General features: G+C 46.7%; 2 protein-coding genes across 3 annotated transcripts in view; one reads left to right on the top strand and one right to left on the bottom strand.

Moving 5' to 3' along the window:
• Positions 1-1,884, top strand: part of PPME1 (protein phosphatase methylesterase 1) — a 72,798-nt gene extending 70,914 nt beyond the window's left edge. Inside the window, exon 14 of the mRNA XM_045816183.2 lies at positions 666-1,884. Within this exon, the coding sequence (XP_045672139.1) occupies positions 666-684 (19 nt within the window). The 3' untranslated portion in view covers positions 685-1,884. The remainder of the gene's footprint in view (positions 1-665) is intronic.
• Positions 1,885-10,684: 8,800 nt separating this feature from the next.
• Positions 10,685-21,199, bottom strand: part of P4HA3 (prolyl 4-hydroxylase subunit alpha 3) — a 40,751-nt gene continuing 30,236 nt past the window's right edge. The window contains exons 9-13 of one of the 2 annotated variants that reach the window (XM_045816295.2): positions 20,666-20,825; positions 17,084-17,146; positions 13,546-13,614; positions 12,075-12,171; positions 10,685-11,222 (exon numbers count right to left, since the gene is read on the bottom strand). In XM_045816295.2, coding sequence (XP_045672251.2) covers positions 10,981-11,222; positions 12,075-12,171; positions 13,546-13,614; positions 17,084-17,146; positions 20,666-20,825 — 631 coding nt within the window. In that variant the 3' untranslated portion in view covers positions 10,685-10,980. Of the gene's footprint in view, positions 11,314-12,074; positions 12,172-13,545; positions 13,615-17,083; positions 17,147-20,665; positions 20,826-21,199 lie in introns of both variants that reach the window. The other variant, XM_045816296.2, reaches the window with a different exon arrangement.

Below are 21,199 nucleotides of genomic sequence, written 5' to 3' on the forward strand. Positions count from 1 at the left end.
CTGATTAGGGAGACAGAGTTAGACTCTTTGTTGAGGAGGAGGAGGAAGAGAGGCATGATTTCCCAAACCACACAGCCCTGGCCCCACCTTAGGGAGCTCCTCGTCGGGGCTGCAGTATGCCCCTGACCCTCAGAGAGCCCACGAGCCTGCTGAGTCAGATCTGCCAGCTGGAAAGTCTCCTATCTGATTTTGGTGAGGGTCCGGGGGAGCTGGTTCCCTACCCTCAGGAATCTGAAGAACGGTTGAAAAGAAATCGCTTCTGCAGTAGAGAACTCTGAGTGCCAGGACCTGGGAGGTGAGGGTGACAGGGCCGGATAGGCATTGGCAACGATGACAGGAGCCTGGTACGGTGAGCCACACATGTGACTCCCTCATGTCGAACCACCCCTCAGGCACCTAATCATTGATGGATCCCAGGAATCAAAAGTAAAGACTTAGTTTTTCTTGATAGTAATGTTTAAGCCCCTGGGCCATTTGGTCACATCATCAGTTCACAGAGAGCAGAGCCCGTGTCTAGACCTAGATGGGGCTGTGGGGAGGTCGGACAGATCTGCAAGGGCCTTGGTGGTCATGAGGGTCCCGGGGCTTCCTGGAGGAGAAGGGGTGAGCAGGGGAAAGCTAGTAATGGTCACATTTGTTTTCCCTTCTCTTTCCACTCTTCACAGTGTGTTTCCTGGCTGTTAGTAACCTGCTATCCGTCCCTCCCCCAACATTGAGCTCTGTTGTAAATACATCGCACCAGAGGCCACTGTGATGCCGCTGTCTCCTCACCATCCTGCCCGACCATGTGACACCGGCTCCCTATAGACGGGCTTCCCCAGATGTACAAACCCTTTTGTGTATTCCTGCCAAAAACATTGTTTTCCAAGGTCTTCGACCAACCTCGGCCTCCTTAGTCCAAGGCTCCCCAGCTCCCACCCTTTCCCTGTTCAGGGGTAGCCCCTGCCTATTCTCCCTGCCTTGCCTAGGGTGAAGCCTCCATCAGAACTGCCACCCTGGGCCCCATTCCTGGTATTAGGCAATGCACCTGTCTAAATGTCTCTCCAGGCTCAGGGACCTCCATTCCTTGAGATTGTTCTTGGCGTGGTCCTGCCCTACCTCATGGGATGGACCATGCACAGGGTGGTCCTTATTTTCCCCTTTCAAATAAAATATCAGTCAGGTACCTTTTTATCCCAGTCTTACTCTTCCAGGCTTGGAAGACCCGGAGAGGCCAGGATCCCATCCTTAGGAATAGGGAGGGGTGGTGGATAGCATCACAAGAAACCAGCCTGAAAATCAGGTCCAGTCAGTCCAAGCACATGGCCTCCCATCTGGGGAGAGCCCACTGTCCCTCTCCCACATGTCTGGGCACCTGCCGTGGGCTGAGGCCAGGCTGCTCCAAGGGCCTCTTGAGCCCTCACCTGCCGCAGAGCAACCCAGGTTAAATACAGCCCGTGCACAAAGCCATAGGCTAAAGCCTGTGGAGTTGTTTTTAAGAATCAAATTTAACCATTGTCATAATTGGTCCCTGGAGGTGTGCAGAGTGCCCACTTGCCTCTTCTAGACCCACAGCTTATCTTCACCATTTGTGGTTTCCATGTCACTCTTCATAGAAACAGTACAGCCCAGCATCCTCAATCTTTGCCCTCTCCTAGCTGCCTCATCACAGCACTGCGGCCTCCCCATGCTGCCCGGGCCCGCCATTTCCAAGGGCAGGAAGGGGCAGTCTCCTGCAGCCCATCTTTTCTGTGACTGTCTTAGGTGATGCGTAGCCCCCTCCACCTTTCCACCCAACAACTTCCTATATCCCTGTCCTGCTGCACGGTCCAGAGTCTGGGACCTACTTTGTTTCTTTGTTATTTATGACCTTGTTTAAAGAGAATAAATATCTCCCAACCTTTATCGATCTTGTCTTTCTCCATGGAGTTGTCCTTATTTCTGCTTATCTGGGGACAGGGGGACAGTTTGTTGGATTGGATTTAGTCACCATAGGTCTCCAGAAACCCCTTTCCTGAGCCCATCAGCATCTTATGCTCTGTCTGTTCCTCACATCCAGAATGCCCAGTGGAATGGGCAGAGCCAGGCTCCACTGCAAACAGGGAGACCTGGATTCTAGTCCCATTCTTCCAGTTATGTGCTCTGTCGACGTTGGCCCAGAACAGGATAGTCTGTGCACTGTTTATGTGAGTTCCGACACTCATGGCTTCACACCTGCCAACACCAGAACTCTGCCCACAAGCCAGATCATCTCCTGAGCTCTAGATGCTTAGGTTCATCTGCCTTCTGTCTCTCCCAGATGACCAAAGCCACTCATATTCCTAAAATTGAACTTGCCTTCCCCTTAAACCTTGTTCTTCCTCCCGTGTTTCCTTGCTCAGTAAGTGGTAGGTACCACCATCTATTGTCCAAACCAGACAGACTGAGCTCTCTAGATGGCTCCCTCTCTCACACCTGCATCCAGCTTACCACCAAACCCCCACCCATGCTCTTTTTTACGTCCCCTGTTTCCCATCCCACAGCCCTGCCATAGCTTAGGCCTCATCTGTCAGCTAGCTCACTCAGTACCCGGGCTGGTTTCCTGCCCTAGCCCCTCCCTTGGTCATCCTCTACCCGCTGTTGGAGTCTTCTTCCTATTAGGCTATGGAGCCAGGCTGCCTAAATTAGAACCCAAGGCCCACCCCTTACAGGCTGTTTGAGATAGCCATGGACTTTCTCTCTTTGTGCTGCAGTTTCTTCTGAACAATGATCAACAGTACGTCCCTCACACAGTCTTGAGGACTATGTTAAGTGACTACAGGTTAACTGGCTCTCAGTAACCGGCTTAGGGTAAAGCACTCAATAAATAGTTCATGTCATGTCACTGCTATATTGTACTTAGACCTTTACTCAGAGTGGTCTGCGGACCAGTAGCATCAGTATCATCTGGAAGCTTGTTAAAAACTTTGTCTCCGCCCAGACCTGTTGAGTCAGAACTGATCTGCATTCTAACAAGCACATTAATTCTGAGAAGTTCTGGTTTAGATGTTCCCGAAGTATTTCAGGGTAAAGCATGAGCTCCGTAGCAGAGAAGGAAAGTGCCTTGTGTGTGATGTGCTTTCTCCCGCCCAAGCGCTGGGGGTGGGGGGGGGGGGGCTCCCTTTACTGGGCTGTGTGCTCTCTGTCCACAGGAGGGCAGCATAATCACACGCATGGCTTTCAGAAACACATCCGCACTTCCGTTCACCGGGCAAGTCCTAATACTCAGCAAATTTTGCGTGTCATCGAATTCACTTTACACACATCTCGTTTAATCCTCACAGCATCTCTATGAGGTAAGTGGTGTTACTCCTCTTACAAGTAGGCAGACAGGTCCAAATTCATACAGCCCAGAGGTGGTGGTGTCAGAATTAAGACCTAGCTTGTGTCCTCTCCACACTGCCTCCCGGACAATACAGGGGACCCTGAACAGAGGTCATTTTGGTCTAGGTACCATTCTTAAAATAACAAGAGGATGATGACCAGGGATTGAGGCTTCTTCAGGCTTGATGGCTGGAGACAGAATGATACGTTGAGCTTTCGGTTACGTTCTGTGCTATCATTTACACCTCCTTTATCTTTGTATCCGTGTGAAGTACAGGCCTTATTATCCCTGCTTTGAAGGTCAGGAATTGAAGCTCAGATGTGAAATGGCTAGCCCACAGCCATGGCTAGGAGGTGGCAGCATCTTCGTCCACTGAGTGTTCCATTGTACCCTAGCAGGTGAAGGAGGACAGGTAGGTTCCTGTCTCACAGAGCTGAAGAAGCAGCTCGTGGACAAAGAAGAGTGAGTAGAGCAATAGAGGTTTTATTAAGCAAGGGTAAAGAAAAAAAAAAGCTCTCAGGAGTGAAGGGGTCCCAACAGGGTTGCCACTGCGGGCTTTTAGGGTTGGACTTTTATTGAAGGCTAACCAGGGAACTTAATCCTTTTATCGTCTCTATTGATAGCACCATTGAGTAAGGACTAGCGATAACACCTTTAATGGCTTACTTCCTTTTTTAGGTTCGGGTGATTCTTTGCAGGACACAAGTAGCTGTTATAACAAAACCCCACCTCTGACTCCTAGGGCAGGGTTTGTTCCCTTATCTCGAATTTCCTTACACCTCTGCATTTTTGTGATTTTTGTGAGCCTGATCCCATAGCCCCCTACCTACCTCACCCTACCTAGCCCCGCCTGTCCCTTTTCACGTAGCGTATCTTTAATAAGCACCTACTATGTGCTGGCCATCACAACATCCTTGTGAAGCCTACAGGTCAGCACTATGAACTCCGGAAGGGAGCGGAGGAGACCCCAGACCCTTTGAATGAGGGATTTGCTACAGAGCCAGAAGGAGCATGTTTGGGTAAAACCAAAGGCCATTCTGTCACACACACCCCCTAAAGAATGTCCAAGGAGAACATCCTGAAAAAAGGAGGTAGACAAATTTTGGGGTAGCCATTGATCTACTGGTGGGGGGAGAACCTCGAGATTGAGGTACTCAGCGGCATGAAAAGAGCCGGGTATGGATGACTCCTTACCCTCTTCTAAACCTGCTGTTAGGGGCATTTATTTGCTGGTTAAGCAAACCCGAGCACCTATTCTGTACCAATCTTCCAACGGACTTTAGAGATAGAAATAACGAGGCCCTTCAGATGGCTCAGTCTAGACACACTGTTATAGAAACAGTGACCACACTGTGTAAAGAGGAAGGGGACAACTAAACCTCTTTGAAAACAGGTGGGGGATGGCTGCATAAAGAGGTATCATTTGAATTGAGCTTTGAAGCATCACCACAGGGTGGAGGTATAGAAGGAAGGGAAATAAAATGCATTGCAGGTAGAGGGGTCAGCATACACAAGTCCAGCATACTTGAAAGTCAGTCTGAGAACTGGTAGATTAGTGGGATTAGTATGGTTGGAGTAATGGCTGACAGGAGAGTCAGCAGGAGACAGGACATAAAGGCCATGAGTGGCAAGAATGGGGAGTTGTCAGGGACGCCTGCGTGGCCCAGTAGACTAAGCATCTGCCTTTGGCTTAGGTCATGATCCTAGGGTCCCGGGATCTAGCCCAACATCAGGCTCCCTGCTCAGTGGGGAGCCTGCTTCTCCCTCTGCCCCTCCCCCTTGCTCGTGCACATGCTCCCTCTCTTTCTCTCTCTCTCTCTCCCTCAAGTAAATAAATAAAATCTTGAGAAAGAAAGAAAAGAAAAGAAGAGAAAAGAAAAGAAAAGAAAAAAGAATGGGGAGTTGTCAGAAGTTAAGGAACTCCAGTATCCTGCGCAGACGGATTGGTAGACACCAGACTCCAGGCAGGAAGACAGTCAAAAGGCAGTGTGGCAGTCAGGTAAAAGGCAAAGGTGTACTTAACTAGGACAATGGCTGCAGGGATGAGATCCTAGGAGGAAAGGCTCTTTAGCTTGGAGGTGGAATGAACGGACAAATTGGACAGTAAGATGCCAAGGATTCTTCAGTTGGATTCAGGGGTCTGTCATCAGAACTGGCGGTAGGGAGTTAAAGGTCAGGACTTCACAAGGAAAGAGCAGGAAGAGAGCCTGCAATAGGAGTAGAGGAAACAAAAGATAGTTACACTCTCCCCTGCAGGAATGGAGTTTCTGAGCCAACTCTTCTGCCCCAGCTGGCTGCCCCACTAGTGGCCAGAATCAACACATTCTCAGTCTGGGTCCAGGGCTCAGAAAGTTATGTAAACTCAAGAGGCTCCCTTATTCCTAGAGCTGGTTTCCTCTCTCAGCAGTTTGCTAGAAAACCCCAGCCTGTAGCCAGGCGAAACCTTGGAAACAGGGACTAGCCGAATGGCTGGCCTCTTACACGTGGGGGAAGTAACTGCTGCCCTCCTGGCCCATAAGGTGATAAGCAGATGAACAAGAGGTATAATGGTCATTACTTTTATTATGCTCCATCTGAAAAGTGGCAAACTTGAAAGAACATGGAGACGGTAGTTATCTATGGGGATCCATCTGAGCCATGCCCTCAAACCCTTAGCCAAAAAGAGTTTCCCCTTAGCACTTCATTTCTTTGAAATAATCTTCGATTTCACCAGGGGTGACCCACTTCATATGCAAATATGCTCCTGGCAGAGACTCGGGGGACCCTCAGTCATTCAGACTTTAGGAAAAGGCCAATCAAGCACTTCCTGGGAAGGATCAAGTGACCAAGGAAAGGAATAAAAGGGGGGTGGGGCAGGCTCTCCTTCCAAAGTGGGAGAAAATTGTGGGGATTCCAAGGTGAGGAAGAAAGAAAAGTCCAGAGAGAAAGAGGCTGTTTAGAAGCAGCTGGTGGGGAGAAACTCCATGCCCCAGATCCCAGCTCTTCTTCTGTGAATTTAGGGAAGGGTTTTTTTTCTTCTTCTTTTTTTTGAGCCTCCTTTTCCTCCTTTGCCAAAAGGGGGTAATTGTTGTACGACAAGGGAGATAAAATAGCTGGCACAGAGTAGATACAAATGTTTGTCTCCTCTCCCTAGCTTTGAAGGGATTTCATAGTTTTGCTAAGTGTACAGCAGTCTGCCCACCAATGTCCCTTCTCCCCACCCCACCCCCTCTCCTTTGCCTTCTCCCAGCTTGAGCAGCCAAGTGCCCCAGACAGGAGACTCTTTGAATGGTTCCATGAAAGGGCAGTTTGTGCTGTCTGTCCTTGGCACTGCTGGACAAGGACCCCCCAGGATTAACACCCTCTCACTTCCTTCTCCCCAGCAGCTCAGCTCTCCTGTCCCCTTGTGTATAAAAGTGAGGGGATAGCTGCTCCCTGCCCTCTATCCGCGCACACATTCTCTTTCCGTTGTGTTCCTGGGGCCCCGATGTGGAAGCCCTTTCCGCCCACTCTAGCCATAGGGCTCTGCCCTTTCTCCCAGTTCCTGTGATCCTTAGGGTAACACCACACAGCTTTCCACTTGATTATATCCAATTAGCTATTCTTACATTTGGGTGTCTGCTAATTTTGCCTCAAGGGCAGTGAGCAGGCCTCCTCATTTTCTTGGATTCTCACGGAACACGTAGCATGGAGCTGTTCACGCAATAGGTGTTCATGCAGCTCTGGGGAATTGAGGTGATTCATTTGTGTATTCAACAAATACCTCCATCTGGGGTGCCTGGGTGGCTCAGTCGTTAAGGGTCTGCCTTCGGCTCAGGGCGTGATCCCGGTGTTATAGGATCGAGCCCCACATCGGGCTCCTCCCCTGGGAGCCTGCTTCTTCCTCTCCCACTCCCCGTGCTTTTCTCTCTCTCACTGGCTGTCTCTGTGTCAAATAAATAAATAAAATCTTTAAAAAAAAAACCAACAAAAACAAATACCTACATCTGATAGGATTCTAACTATTAGGCATTAGAGGCAGAAAGGATAGACCTCTCAACACCTGGGAAAGGGTTAGAGACTCCTCTCAAAAAATACTGGCTCCAAAGACAGTACTGCCAGTGGGAGCAAAACAACCACAGCAAAATAACATGCAGTGTAGACAACAGCTGGCTAGTTAAGATCTTTGGAGACAGACCTGGATTTGAGTCCTGCTTCTGCCACTTCATAGCTGTGTAACCTCAGGCAAGTTACACGTTCTCTGCCTCGGTTTCTCTCATCTGCAAAATGGAGATACTAGTACCTATCTCATTGTAAGCACTGCAGGAGACAAGTACACCTAAGTTCTTAGCACAGTGCCTGGCCTACGGTGTATGGCCAGAATGTGGTCACCAGTGAGAATGATGATAGTCATTTACGTAAAAGAATATTCTCTGGAGTGAGGCTTGTTGGAGTGATACAACAGCTCACTTGGACAAGGTCGTTAGAAAAAAGACCGAAGAACAGTGTAAGAAAGAAACAAAATTACAAACAAGTAGTGCCCCAAACCACAGTCAGCCCTGTCCTGAATTAGCTACCTACCCACTAAGCACTGTTAGGGCCCCAAAGCATCCCACTTACTAGCAGGACTAGTCAGAGTTTCTGAGGGCATGGAGATTGGTGCAAATACAAAAGAATAAGGCCTTTCCACTCTCCAGTTGTGGTACAATGGAGGGACATACCTTTGATAACCACTGAATGGAAAGAACACTGGTAAAAGAGACAGACCAGGCCTGGGGCCAAGCTCTACTATGTAACCCCAGGCAAGCCACTAACCATTCCAGACCTTGCTTTCCATAACGCCTGCTCTTTTCCTCCCTGGGTAGGTGAGGTTCAAGAGGAGTGCTAAGTGTTTTGAAACTGACATACTGACCAGAAGTAAGGCGGTACTATTCATAGCTCAAGGGACAGGCGGTCCCCCTGTTTGCACAGCCCTGCCTTTCCTTCCAAGCTTCCCTCAAGAGCTGGTCAGTCTCTCCTTCCCAGGAAGCCTCTGAGGAGCTTCTCAGTGCTGTGTCCCTGTTTCCTCCTGTGGCTACACTGTCTTAACGATGATTTGAGGATCTAGGCAGGGTCGGCATCTAATTCTCCTCTCCATTCCGGGTTCCTGCAAGGGCTTGGCACTGAGTCAACACTTTGGTAAACAAATGAGGCTACCCCAAGCCACCGCGATCCCTTCAGCTCTGGACTGCAGCGTTCAAGAATTCTTCTCTTACTGCATGCAACCTTTCCACATTGTACTTAACTTCCATTTAACACTGGGTGCACATGTCTCCTCTCCCTACTGGCCATCCGCTCCCAGGGACTGCATCCTGCACCTCTCAGCACCCCTGCAGCACGCCTGGGCCTAGGCCTGCCCCTGGGAAATACTCAGTAGGCACTCCTTGCCAGACAGTTCTTGGCCCTCAGTCGCCTGATCAGGATGTGTGATAACTGCCACACGGCAGACACTGCAAAAGTAGTGGTTTAAAAGCACAAGGTTTGGAGCCAGACTATGGCACTTGGGCAAGTTACTTAACTGCACCTCTGCCTCCGTATCTGTAAAACGGGCATAATACTGCATTGACCGCGTACGGTTGGGGTGAACATTGAATCACTGACACAGATAAGCCCTTAGACCAGTGCCCCTAGAATGGTAAACTCACCAAGTTCACCGCTGCTGTTACCAGCTGAGACCGACCCCGCAGTTCCGAGAAGGCCCGGCTCTGATGCCTGCAGCTGTAAAGAAGGGGAGCTGTGTTGCTCGTAGACAGTAGCTTTCTGTTTCAGGCCCAGTCCTCTGGAGCCTCAGTATGTGACTGAGGGTAGCAGACCATGCCACCCCCAAATATGCCGCTCTGGCACATTTTTTTGAGCTATGGGCACTTGAAGAAAAACAAATGCAGGGAGCGGCTCTCTCTGAACTCCCCTTATCTCCCTAAAGACAGATCCTCCGAAAGGAAGTCAGTTGTCATAAATCTCCTCCCTGGAAGTTTCTGCAACTGGGGAAGATTGACTCATCACAGGAGAGACTGGAAGTAGACACTACACCCAGACAGACTTTGTCACAAACTATCATACCGCTCATCTGTTTTTCTAAGGGCCCATTCATCTTTCCTAAAAATCTCCCCTAAGAGGCCTACGTCTTCCCCTCCCCTTCCCCTATTAAGATGATGTTTAATCCTGAATTCTAAGCCACGTGGGGGAGTTAGTCATTTTTCCCTCAGTGTCTCCCATGTATCCATGAGGCATACACGTTCATAAACTGCTGTTTTTCTCTTGCTAATCTGTCTTTTATTACAGAGGCCTCAGCTAAGAATAAAGAAGAGTAGAGGTAAAATTCCCTCCCCTGCATGACAAAATTTAGTAATTTAGTGAGAGGGGTTACAGAATGTTGGGACACTCGGCAGAAATACCGAAGATGTGACCAGGTGCTCATTGAGGCCCTGGAGGAAGCTGGATATCAGCCCATTAGAACCCTTTCCTTAGGGGCACAAGCCTGGGAAGCAGCAATCCCGAAGTACACAGCGCCGGGACAGGGCAGAGGCCCCCCAGCGGCCACCCAGTCCTTCAACTGTGTGCCTTCTTGGTGAGCGAGACACACACTCCCGCCCCACTGAGGCACCTGAGCCAAGTTGCCTGGAATGTGCTCTGCCCCAGCGCTCAAACATTACAGTCACTTACAATACAGCCCCGGCTCATGCTCGTCCTTCTGTCCGGAAATGCTTCTGCTCATTAGACTCTATGAAAAGTCTACCAGTCCTCCAAAGCGCGGCTCAAAAGGTGCCTTTTTAGTCATTTATCCAAAAATATTTGCTGAATGCCTACTTATTTGAACCAAACCTTCTTCGGGAGATACCAAGAGGAAGAAGGAGTGCAGAGTCTAGTGCAAGCAGCAGGCAAATAAACAAATACTGAAATTCAGCGCGCTGGGGGCTATTAGAGAAGCGCGGACAGAGTATAGTGGGGCCCTTAAAGCACCCACCCTGCAGGGAAGACAACTGACCACAAATGACCGGAGTGATTTGAGAAATGTGTTACGAAGAAAATAAAATCAGTTAACATGAAAGAAAATGGCTGGCGAGTCGGATGATAGGGAAGAGATGTCTGAGGTGACACTGAGCCCAGAGCGGGCTGATGAGAAGAGCCCAGCCATGGGGAGTCGGAAGGAGTAGCAAATGCAAAGACCTGAAAGGTAGGAACGATGCTGATGGCGATGAGCATAGGTTTTAGGAACAGAAAGAATGTCATGTGTCTGGAATATAATGAGAGGGGAATGGTGGGAGGTGAGCCAAGTTGAGATTATAGCATAAATACATTTTTATGTATTTTTTTAATTCAATGTTATAACGTAAGAATATGCTTGGTTGTGAAAAATGATTCGTAGACATTTTTAATGGCTGTATTAAAAAATCCTCATATAAAAAAAAGAAAGTTTCATTCTGCTTGGAAAAAAAAAAAATCCTATGAGGTACACTCCTGTTATGGAGACAGTCCCTGCTCAGTCTTCAGGAGAAGTCAGTGGGGAGAAGGGCAGGAAGCCATGGGGGTTAGGCTAGCCCCCTCCCGCAGGTGTCCTCACTGCCACTTCTGGGCCCCTGTGGTCAAGGCTCAGAGTGGCAAAAACCCCACTGACCAAACCCCAGGGACTACTGATATATCCTGTTTCTATTCTAGAGTGTCTAAGCCCCAGAAACTTCTCCCTCTGGCCTTCTTGCACCCTTCTTTGTATTGCCCATCCATTCTACTCTGACTGATGGTTTGAGAATTCTCAGGTGTTCCTGGTACAGACCACTTCCTTTTGCAAGGAACAAGCAATGATGACAAGGCCGTCTTCCAGAAGGTAGCTCTCCTTTCTCCTCTCCTAGCCTGGCCTTTGGCTTCTGGCTTCTCTGGAAAGCCGCAGGACTCCACCAGCTTCTCTCTGCCAACATGCCAACAATTTTAGTCTTTCGGGCTTGAGGTGCAGGGTCTGCGAAATTCCTGTCCATACTCATGTATCCACTTGTTGGCCACTGGGAGAGAATGGGGAATAAAAGACCAGGCTCAACAGAGCAGACAGCAACAATGCTCGCTCACAGGGTCATGCAAGGGCCGCTTACATTCTGCACCTTGGGCAATTCCCTTGCCTCCCCCTAGTTCCAGCCCTGCGACAGACTACAGGTGTTGCTGCTAGCAAAGATAAAGAGAAAAAGTCTCTGACAGGGTCCTGTCTACTACAGACTCATTTGCAAACCCTGAAAGCTCCTGAAAGTCCACCCTCCCCCTGGTGCAATGAAAAAAAAGGGGTGGTTTCTCTAGGCAATGGCCATCTCAGCATGAGAGTCTGGTCGACTTCTTTTTCTGTCTTCAGAACTAAGTGCTTTTGGACACATATATGACATAAATACATCTGCTTATTTACTTATCTCTTCCTTGTGACCATCTCCTCACGGGGAGGCACTAAATGGGACACACAGTGGCTTGATGGTTCTCTCCTTGGGTTAGAGGGCTGGAACTTAGGACCATTTTCCTCCTCAGCTGTGCTCAGGAATCAAGGCCTCTCTGGTCAGGTCAGTAAACTTTCACCGACACCTGCTCTGTGAGAGGATCTCTGCCCTTTAAGGCTTCCCAATCTGTTGGGGGCAACTAACCCACAAGCTGATCATCTCAGTATCATGTGGCACTATAAGGAAGCTTTTGGAATGACAGGGCTGTGCTATTTTCCATCCACCCCCTATCTGACTTTACTCTGAACCCCTCACCCAATTCTCATGCCCAGAGAGGCAGGCCTTACCCCACTTATCTCCCACCAGGACAGGACAGCCCGCATGAAGTGTGTCACCATCCCCTTCACCACTCCTATGCAGATTCCACCAAAACAGTGCCGCATTCTGAAAACAAAAGGGCCCACCCCAGAGACGGTCAGCCCAGACTTTCAGTCCTTTGGAAGTACATAGGCTATGGCTAAGGACAAATGCATGCATATCATTAAATGAGAAAACTGTCCATGCAGATTGGGGGCAAGGCATGTATAACATGGCACAAAATGGCGTAAGTTGCCATTCACCCATTCCTTCATGAATACATCATTTATTGAGGGCCTACTCTGCTCCAGGCCCTGAGGATTCAGAGACAAATCATATCCAATTCTGCTCTCAGGAGCCCACAGTCTTATAGGAGAGACAGATATAAAAACAGAGGAGGACAAGACAGTGTGGCAAGTGCTAGGAGAAAGGTGAACACATGATGTCATTGGATCCCGGAGGAGAGGCCCTCAGCAAAAATCACAAAGCAGAACAAAATATTCCTTATACAATTAAGACCTTAATCAGATGCTTACCCTTCCTCAGGCACTTACCAATAATACCCCCAGGAAGCAGGCTTTATCATACTCCCCACTTTATAAGCAAGGAAGTTGAGGATTAGGGGCTTTAAGTAATGCAACTAAGAAGGAACAAAGTCGAGACTCAAACCCAGGTGTCTTGACAAATCCTGTATGTCCATTTTCCCCCAATGCACGGCCTTTTCCCCTACAATTCCTATAGACCTAGTTTAACCTTGGCCATTAGAAGCTGTCAAAGCCCAAGGTAATGAGAGCTTTCCAGAATGCACCGATAGCTTCTACATTCCCAAGTCTAGAAGAGACACCAATCCCCTGCCTTTACTTAGGCAATGCTTACTGGTGCTGTGCTAAGTGTTTTATAGGCACGGTATCATTTCTGTATCTTCATTTCATTCCCCAATTAGGTAAGGGCTTTGAGGGAGCTTGATGGGTCTGCAACTGGGGGGAAATGAAACCTCTTATCACGTGGCCCTCTGTGCCTCACGTGATCTCATAGCTCTTACTGCGATATGCTGTTACTGCCTGTTAACGTCTCTGTGAGCTCCTGGAGGATAAGGGCTATGAGTTTTCCTCTGTACCCTCAGTGCTTTCGGCCCTCAGTGTTTCCTGAATGAATGCCTGAGGGACCCGTTGCTCTAGAGGATCCAAGGGTCACCAAAACCTTTGAGTTCTATCGTAATAGAGAAGGCAGACATGTAATCATCCACTTGTAATATAAGTAGCCATAAAACTTAAAAATAGACGCACAAGTCACATGTGGTCATCTAAATTGAGGAATTATCTTTGATTCTGAGAATCAGGGGAAAATGCCTTTTTATCCCTCCTCCCAGGAATAAGCTTGCACGCACAGACAGCACGGAAGCTCAGGTGTTAGTTCTGCACTCTCATTACCACCATGTGCTGGGACCAGACCCCCACTCACCTTGACCACAGGCACACTGAAGTTGGCATAGATGAAGGCAGTGGCTCCTCCAGCTTCCACGGAGCTCAGCTACAATGCCAAAGAGCCAGCGTTGAAATAGTCCCTGACCACCCAACCCTGCCCCACTTGACATCTGATGTCATTTCTGCATAGAATCCTTCCTGTGTCCCCCTATTTCAGCTCTGGGAGAAATACTTATTGAAAGATAATCACCCAACTTAAGAATTAAGGGAGCCTACTCCCTGGCATCATTGTTTACCTGCAGGGCCACAAGAGGACAGCCTTTAGGAACACCCCCTTTCTTTATCCTTCCAGCTAACATCCTTATTGAGGGCTACAGTAAGTTGATTTGAAGTTGGAGACCCTCAGGAAGAAATCTGGTTTATATCACAACCAAAGACACACACACACCCCTGAAATAAAAGTTTCATTAAATATTCTTACTACATGAGATATCCTTTGTTATTGTCCATATTATTTTATTCCATTCTAGTTCAGATTTCTTAAATGCTGACCACATCCACTAAATTAATTTCCCAGCCCACTAACGGATCATGACTGTGGCTTACAGAGCACTGTGTATACTACAGTCAGTTTTCAAAGTTGGGCATTGTAGGAACCACTGATGGCAGCTTTGGCGTGTTTCCCAGACCACTCATCCCATTCTAGGTAACCTCAGCTAAGGAGTTTCACCATTGAGATATTCTAGAATGGTAGATGTCTTCTCTTAATATGAACTTTTTTCTTCTGATTGTCAAAGAAATATATAAAAAATTTAAAAATACAGGAAAATACAAATATTGCTCATCACATTGAGAAAAAGGCACTGTTGTAATTTACATACTAACTGGGCATTTATTCAGCACTGACTATATGCTAGACATTATACTGAGTCCTTATAGGTATATTGTCTCACTTATTCCTCACAACAATCCTATAAGTTAGAATTATTATTGTTATAATTCACATTTAACAGATGAGGAAACTGAGTCTCAGAGCGATTAAGTACTTAACAAAAGGTCACATCACTCTTCTGTGACTGAGCCCGATTTGAACTGAGCCAATGCTAACTGCAGAGTCCTTGCTCACAATCTTCATGCCATACCCTTGAACATTCGGGTTATTTCCAAATGTTTGCTATTACAAGCAACTCTTGGTAAAATCATTTTTTTTCATGTTACACTGTTCTCATGAGAGAGTCTGGACCATTAGTATCACTGAGTCAAGAGTGTGTGCATACATTGGATACCTTTGATACGTAATGCGAAATGACTTTCTCACCAGCGGTGCAACAGGACAGAGCCAGTCCGACCTCACCCTGTCTACCGGAACGTGGGTGGATCCACATTCGCCTGTTAGGCGTTAGGATGTTGGCACTTGTTAGAGGAAACTGAACTGACACGGTTCAGAACCTGGAGGTGGCAGTGGTGATGTTTAGCATTTCCTGGCTCCCCCCGTAGCCCCTCGGGAAGGGGGAAGGTCGATGAGAGCACCAGTTTGCTCCTTGTGTTCAAGTAACTACCGGGATGATTCCGTTGTAACCCCTGTTGTCAGCAGCTAGGGATGTAAGCAAGATACACAGGGGCAGCCTGCACTCACCTGCGTTCCCTTCCGTGCGGTTTTGCAGTATGGCGGGAAGGAATGACTTATCGAACAAATTGAAAAGAGAATCTGACCTGTGTGCTAAGAAGCTCCTGAGCAGGATTGTGAGATCGGTGTGGTGAAGTAAACCTTCCACTGTTTTGTACTGGGACTGATCTTATCTCCAGTTTGGATAAAAAATTACTAACTTGATTTCAGCTCAGTCCTCTGCACATCTTATAGATTATTTTCTCCCTACAATATTACTCTTAGAGTCTCCATAAACCTGAATGTCTGTCGTTAGAAATGTTTGTAACAGTCTTTACCTCAACCTGAAGATGAAAGAATTGGGATAACCTAGCACGTCCTAGGTCCCATGGTGTCGATGCCCCTTTAAGGGGTCCTATACCTGCTTCTGGGATGCACTGATAGAAACCTATTGGCTAAAACTTTACAGAGTGACGTCCCCTTGCATTATGTCGTCAGATCCTCACGATAACCCAACGAGGAGGTGCAGGACAAGAAAACAAGCTCAAAGAATTGATGCGATTTGCGCTGAGGCCACATATTAAGTGGCAGAACTGGAATTAGGCCAACTAACTCTAAGTGCATTCCATTCCACTATCACAAATGCTTATACTCAAATGTACATGCACACGTGTGTATACTCACCCCCCTCCACACACACACACACACACACACTTGCATTTTGCCATTTAAAATTGCCGGGCTCTTGCATCCAATCTACCCCTACCATAGTAACTGAGCCTCGGTAACCAGGGAACCAGAGGTAGGAGATATTAGGGAGGTAAAGAACAGAGAGATCCTGGCCCCTAGATGTCCTATCCTTTGCTTGATACCAATATTCTTCACTGCCTGTGACTTCCCACGTCCTCTTGAGTCATCAACCAGAGATGCAACCAGCTGCTGATACAAGACATGCCCCTGCCTGGAGAGCTGACGTCCCTCTATGCCTGATCAGAACACTCAGAATGACCACTAGAGGCCAGACACCACCGGAAGCGGCAGCCTCTGGGTCTGCAGGAAGTATAAAACCGAGTCACAGGAAGAACTACAATGAATCCCCAGCATTACAGACCATGAAGTGTGGCCTCTGGTTGTCCTTTCTTGGCTGCACTGTGGAGACAACACAGCACTGAGAAAAGAGGGAATGCTAGGGTGGGGTGTGCTATTCTAATGAGCCTGAAAGCAGGACTTCATCTTCGGGTGTCATGTAGAGCCCTTCTATTAGCATGTTTACCCCTTCCGTTAACTTTCGTACACCTCTTATAATTTAAGTGACGGACGACTGAAATTATGCCTGGCCCACAGAGAAGGAAGTAAACCTACATGATCTGCAGGGAAGGTTCAATTCCTGGAATCAGGTCAGAAATTAGGAGAGGAGGCCAATATATTTGTTAAGGGGGTATAATGCAGATTTTATGGGGGGACAGGAAAGAGAATTTTCACTACATGTAAGACAGCGACACTTACTGAATTTCTCAGTAGACATCTCTGTTCTTCCCTCCTGTAATCTTAGCTGTCTCCTTTCTCTTCCCTCTTTCCCCTCATGGCTCCACAACCTCATCCATGGGTCCATGCTTTCCAACACCAACTAGTCCATAGGACCTCAGAGAGAGACTCTCACATCCCCTTCCTGTTGCTCAGGTCCTAGGATCTCCTGGCTTCAGTGTTTAACCGTATTCCCATCCTAATCACTGCCGATGACAAGGTCAAATTAAGTCTATGCACTGTAAGCTCTCTGATGGCAGGAACTCTTCTATTTCTTTATCTCCTATAGTGCCTAATAAAAATGCTGTCTGAAAATCACAAGAGTCCCAGAGATTTTTGTGCTGTATTAGATAAAATCAGTGTCTTATATTGCTTTGAAAACCATAAAAGAGCAGCAGTATAATCATTATATAAGAAGCCCTGGTCCAACCAAAGCAAGACTCACATAGATCATAAATGTTGCAACTCGGTTCCCAGACTTCATCCTGTACAGTGGGCTGGTTGGTGACTGAGACAAAAATAGAACATATCATTACTTTATGCACATGGCACCAAAGGGACAGTCAGGATTCCAACATACGACAGGGAGAAAATGGGGGTGTCACATATGGGATCTAGCCTTGAGCCACAGCTAGTTGAGTACCCACCCTTGCTGGCAGGTACTCACTTACTTTTTTTCTTTTACTATTAGATACTCGTTCAAGCGAATTGTATATGGGTTTAAACTGTGCAGGTCCACTTGTATGCGGGTTTTTTTTCAACAAGTACTGTACATGTATCCTCCTTACGATTTTTTTTTTTAAAGATTTTATTTATTTATGTGACAGAGAGACAGCCAGCGAGAGAGGGAACACAGCAGGGGCGTGGGAGAGGAAGAAGCAGGCTCCCAGCGGAGGAGCCCGATGTGGGACTCGATCCCATAACGCCGGGATCACGCCCTGAGCCGAAGGCAGATGCTTAACGACTGCGCTACCCAGGCGCCCCCCTCCTTACGATTTTCTTAATAACATTTTCTTTTATCTAGCTTACTTTATTGTAAGATTACAGTACATAAAACATATGACATAAAAAATGTGTTAATCAACTGTTTATGTTACTGGTAAGGCTTCTAGTCGACAGTAGGCTATGAGTAGTTAAGTTCTGGAGAGTCCCAATTTCATACAAATTCTTGGCTGTGCAAGGGGTTGGCCTGCGTTGTTCAAGGTCAACTGTGCTAATCAAACAGAATTGCTCGTCAGTAGTGAAAGTACTATATGAGGTTAACTTCGGGTTCAGGGAAATAAAGGAATTAGCAGATACAGTATTACAGAGAATTACTCTCTGGGACACCAGTCATAAGGCCGGAGTTCCCAATTATTGGCTAAAGAGATACACTCTTTTATCATAGAACCGTTTAACTGAGATACAATTTACATATCATAAAATTCACCCACTTAAGAGCATTTTTCGGTGAGCTTTAGTAAATTTTCATAGTTGTGCAGCACTCCCACTACCCAGTTTTAGAACACTTGCCTCAGCTTAAAAAGTTCCCTCGTGTCAGTTTGTAGTCAATTCCCGTTCCACCCTCAACCCCGGGTAACCACTGATGTGCTGTCTCTACAGTCTTGCCTTTTCTAGAAATTTCATATACACAGAATCATAAAATATGTCGTCTTTTTTTGCTTGGCTTCTTTCACTTAGCATAGAGTTTTTACGGTTCATCTGTACTGCTGGATGTATCCACAGTACTTAATTCCTTTTTCTTGCTGAGTAGTATTCCATTCTGTAGGTACAGAAAACTGTGTTTATCCATTCACCCGTTGATGAGCACTTGGGTTGTTATGATTCTGAGCTATTACCAATAAATCTGTTATAAACATTCTCGTACAAGTGTCTGTATGGACATATATGTCCTTCTCTCTTGGGTAAAATACTTAGGAGTGGAATGGCTGCATCGTATGTAGGTGCATGTTTAACCTTTAAAGAAACTGCCAAACTGGGGCGCCTGGGAGGCTCAGTCGCCTAAGCGTCTGTTTCAGCTCAGGTCATGATCCTGGGTCCTAGGATCGAGCCCTGTTTTGTCGGGCTCCCTGCTCAGCAGGGAGTCCGCTTCTCCCTCTCCTTCTGCCCCTCCATCCCGCTCATCTCTATCTCTCAAATAAATAAAATCTTCTTTAAAAACCTGCCAAACTGTTTTCCAAAGTGGCTGTACCATTTCACATTCCCATCAGCAATGTATGAAAGTTCGAGTTCCTCCACATCTCCATCAACACTTGATGTGATCCGTTTTTTTTTTTTTTATTTTAGCCACTGTAATAGAATTATGGTGCTATCTCATTGTGGTTTTAATTTCTATTTCCCTAATGACATTGAGCCTATATTCATGTGCTTATTAGCCATTCATTTATCTTATTTCATTATTCAAAATATTAATTCGAATAAGCCCATTGTTAAAAATTGAGTTATGGGGTGCCTGGCTGGCTGAGTCGACAAAGTATGCAACCCTTGATCTCAGGTTTGTGAGTTCAAGCCCCACGTTGGTTGTAGAGCCTACTTAGATAGATAGATAGATTGATTGATAGACAGATAGATAGATAGATAGATGACAGGTAGATAGATAGATAGATGACAGATAAAGGAAAAAATTGAGCTGTCTTTTTTTTTAAGATTTTATTTATTTAGGGGCGCCTGGGTGGCGCAGTCGTTAAGCGTCTGCCTTCGGCTCAGGGCGTGATCCCGGCGTTATAAGATCGAGCCCCACATCAGGCTCCTCCGCTATAAGTCTGCTTCTTCCTCTCCCACTCCCCCTGCTTGTGTTCCCTCTCTCGCTGGCTGTCTCTATCTCTGTCAAATAAATAAATAAAATCTTAAAAAAAAAAGATTTTATTTATTTAATAGGGTAGGGGCAGAGGGAGAGGGAGAAGCAGACTCCCTGCTGAGCACAGAGACCGACAAAGAAGGGCTCAATCTCAGAACCCTGAGATCATGACATGAGCCAAAGGCAGACACTTAACTGACTGAGCCATCCAGGCGCCCCTGAATTCTCTTATTACTGAATTGTAAGTTCTTTATATATTTTGGATACAAGTCCTTTGTCAGATATAGGATTTGTGAATGTTTTCTCCTAGTTACTGGCTTGTCTTTTCATTTCCTAATGATGTTTTTGAAAAGCAAATGATTTTAATTCTGATGAGGTCCAATTTATCACTTTTATTTCTTTTATGGATCGTGCATTGTTAATTTTTGTATATGGTATGAGGTAAGGGTCTAAAGTTGTTGTTATTTTGCAAGTAGATATCCAATTATCCCAGCCCTATTTGTTGAAAAGGGTATCTTTTTTTCATTGATTTTCCTTGGCACCTTTGTCAAAAATCAATTGATCATAAATGTGTGAGCTTATTTCTGGATTTTGTTCTGTTCCAATGACCTAGGTGTCTATCCTTATATCAGTACCACATGGCCCTGATTACTGTAGCTCTATATTACATGCTGAAATCAATTAGTGTGTGTCCTCCAACTTTGTTCTTTTGCAAAATTTTGGCTATCCTGGGTCCTTTGTATTTCCATATACATTTTAGGATCAGCTTATTAGTGTCTATAAAAGTAAGCCTCCTATAATTTTGATAAAGTTTGGACTGAATCTACAGATCAATTTTGGGGAGATCTTTAAATCCTCAAAAATTATTTACTGAGTACACATCAGCAAAGATGGGCAGTTGAGATCATGAGGAAAGGAGAGTGACTGGAAGAAGGACAATCCTCACTGGGAAGTCCCTGGGTGAAGTGAGACAGAAGACTCCATGACGGGCCACATTCTATTCTTCTTCCCACTAGCAAATTTTGGAAAGGGGGGGGATGGTGGCCCAAAAGGAAATGAGTCAGCAGCAATCAGCTTGAAACCAAGGTTTTCAGACCTTCCTGGAACAAGAGCCTTTGTTCGAAGACTTCACTTGGTATTCCCTGAGAGCATTATAAGGGCTCGCCTTAGAGAAATAAGTAATACCCCGCTTCCCTACCGCAGAAGATTGATCACTGACCCCATAGTTACCGTAGCATGGTCAAAGTGAGGTTCATAGTGGCCGCCAATTCCATAATTCACCACCTGGAGATACTCTGCGTAGGGAGGCTGGACATCAAGACCGGTGAGGGCACCAATGCGATGGTCAAGGGTCACCAGCAGGGGATCGACGGTATCCTTCAGCCAGGCACTAAAACACACCACAGATTGTAGCATCAATGATCTGATGCCAGAAATGACTATGTCTGTGAATGAATGAGCTACATCGACCGCCGGAAGGAAGGATGGAGGGAAGGAAGGAAGAAAGGCAGGCAGGCAGGCTGAAGAAACAGCATAAGCACAGACATGGAGGTATGACAATACACAGTCCGTACAAGTGTGGGAGCATTTGGTCTGTGAAAGAAGTAATGGGAGACAAGGCTGGAAAAGTAGGTTCGGGACATGTTGTAAAAAGCTGAGGATGCCATGGTCTTTGCGGGTGGTAGACAGTCAGTGAAGGTTCATGGGCAGGAAAGTGATTTGGTGACTGGAAGTTCACTGGTGACCTTTGAAGGACCAGTTCCA

Source organism: Ursus americanus, chromosome 16 (assembly GCF_024610735.1).
Source record: "Ursus americanus isolate L20-20 chromosome 16, mUrsAme1.1.p, whole genome shotgun sequence".
Lineage (NCBI taxonomy): Eukaryota > Metazoa > Chordata > Mammalia > Carnivora > Ursidae > Ursus > Ursus americanus.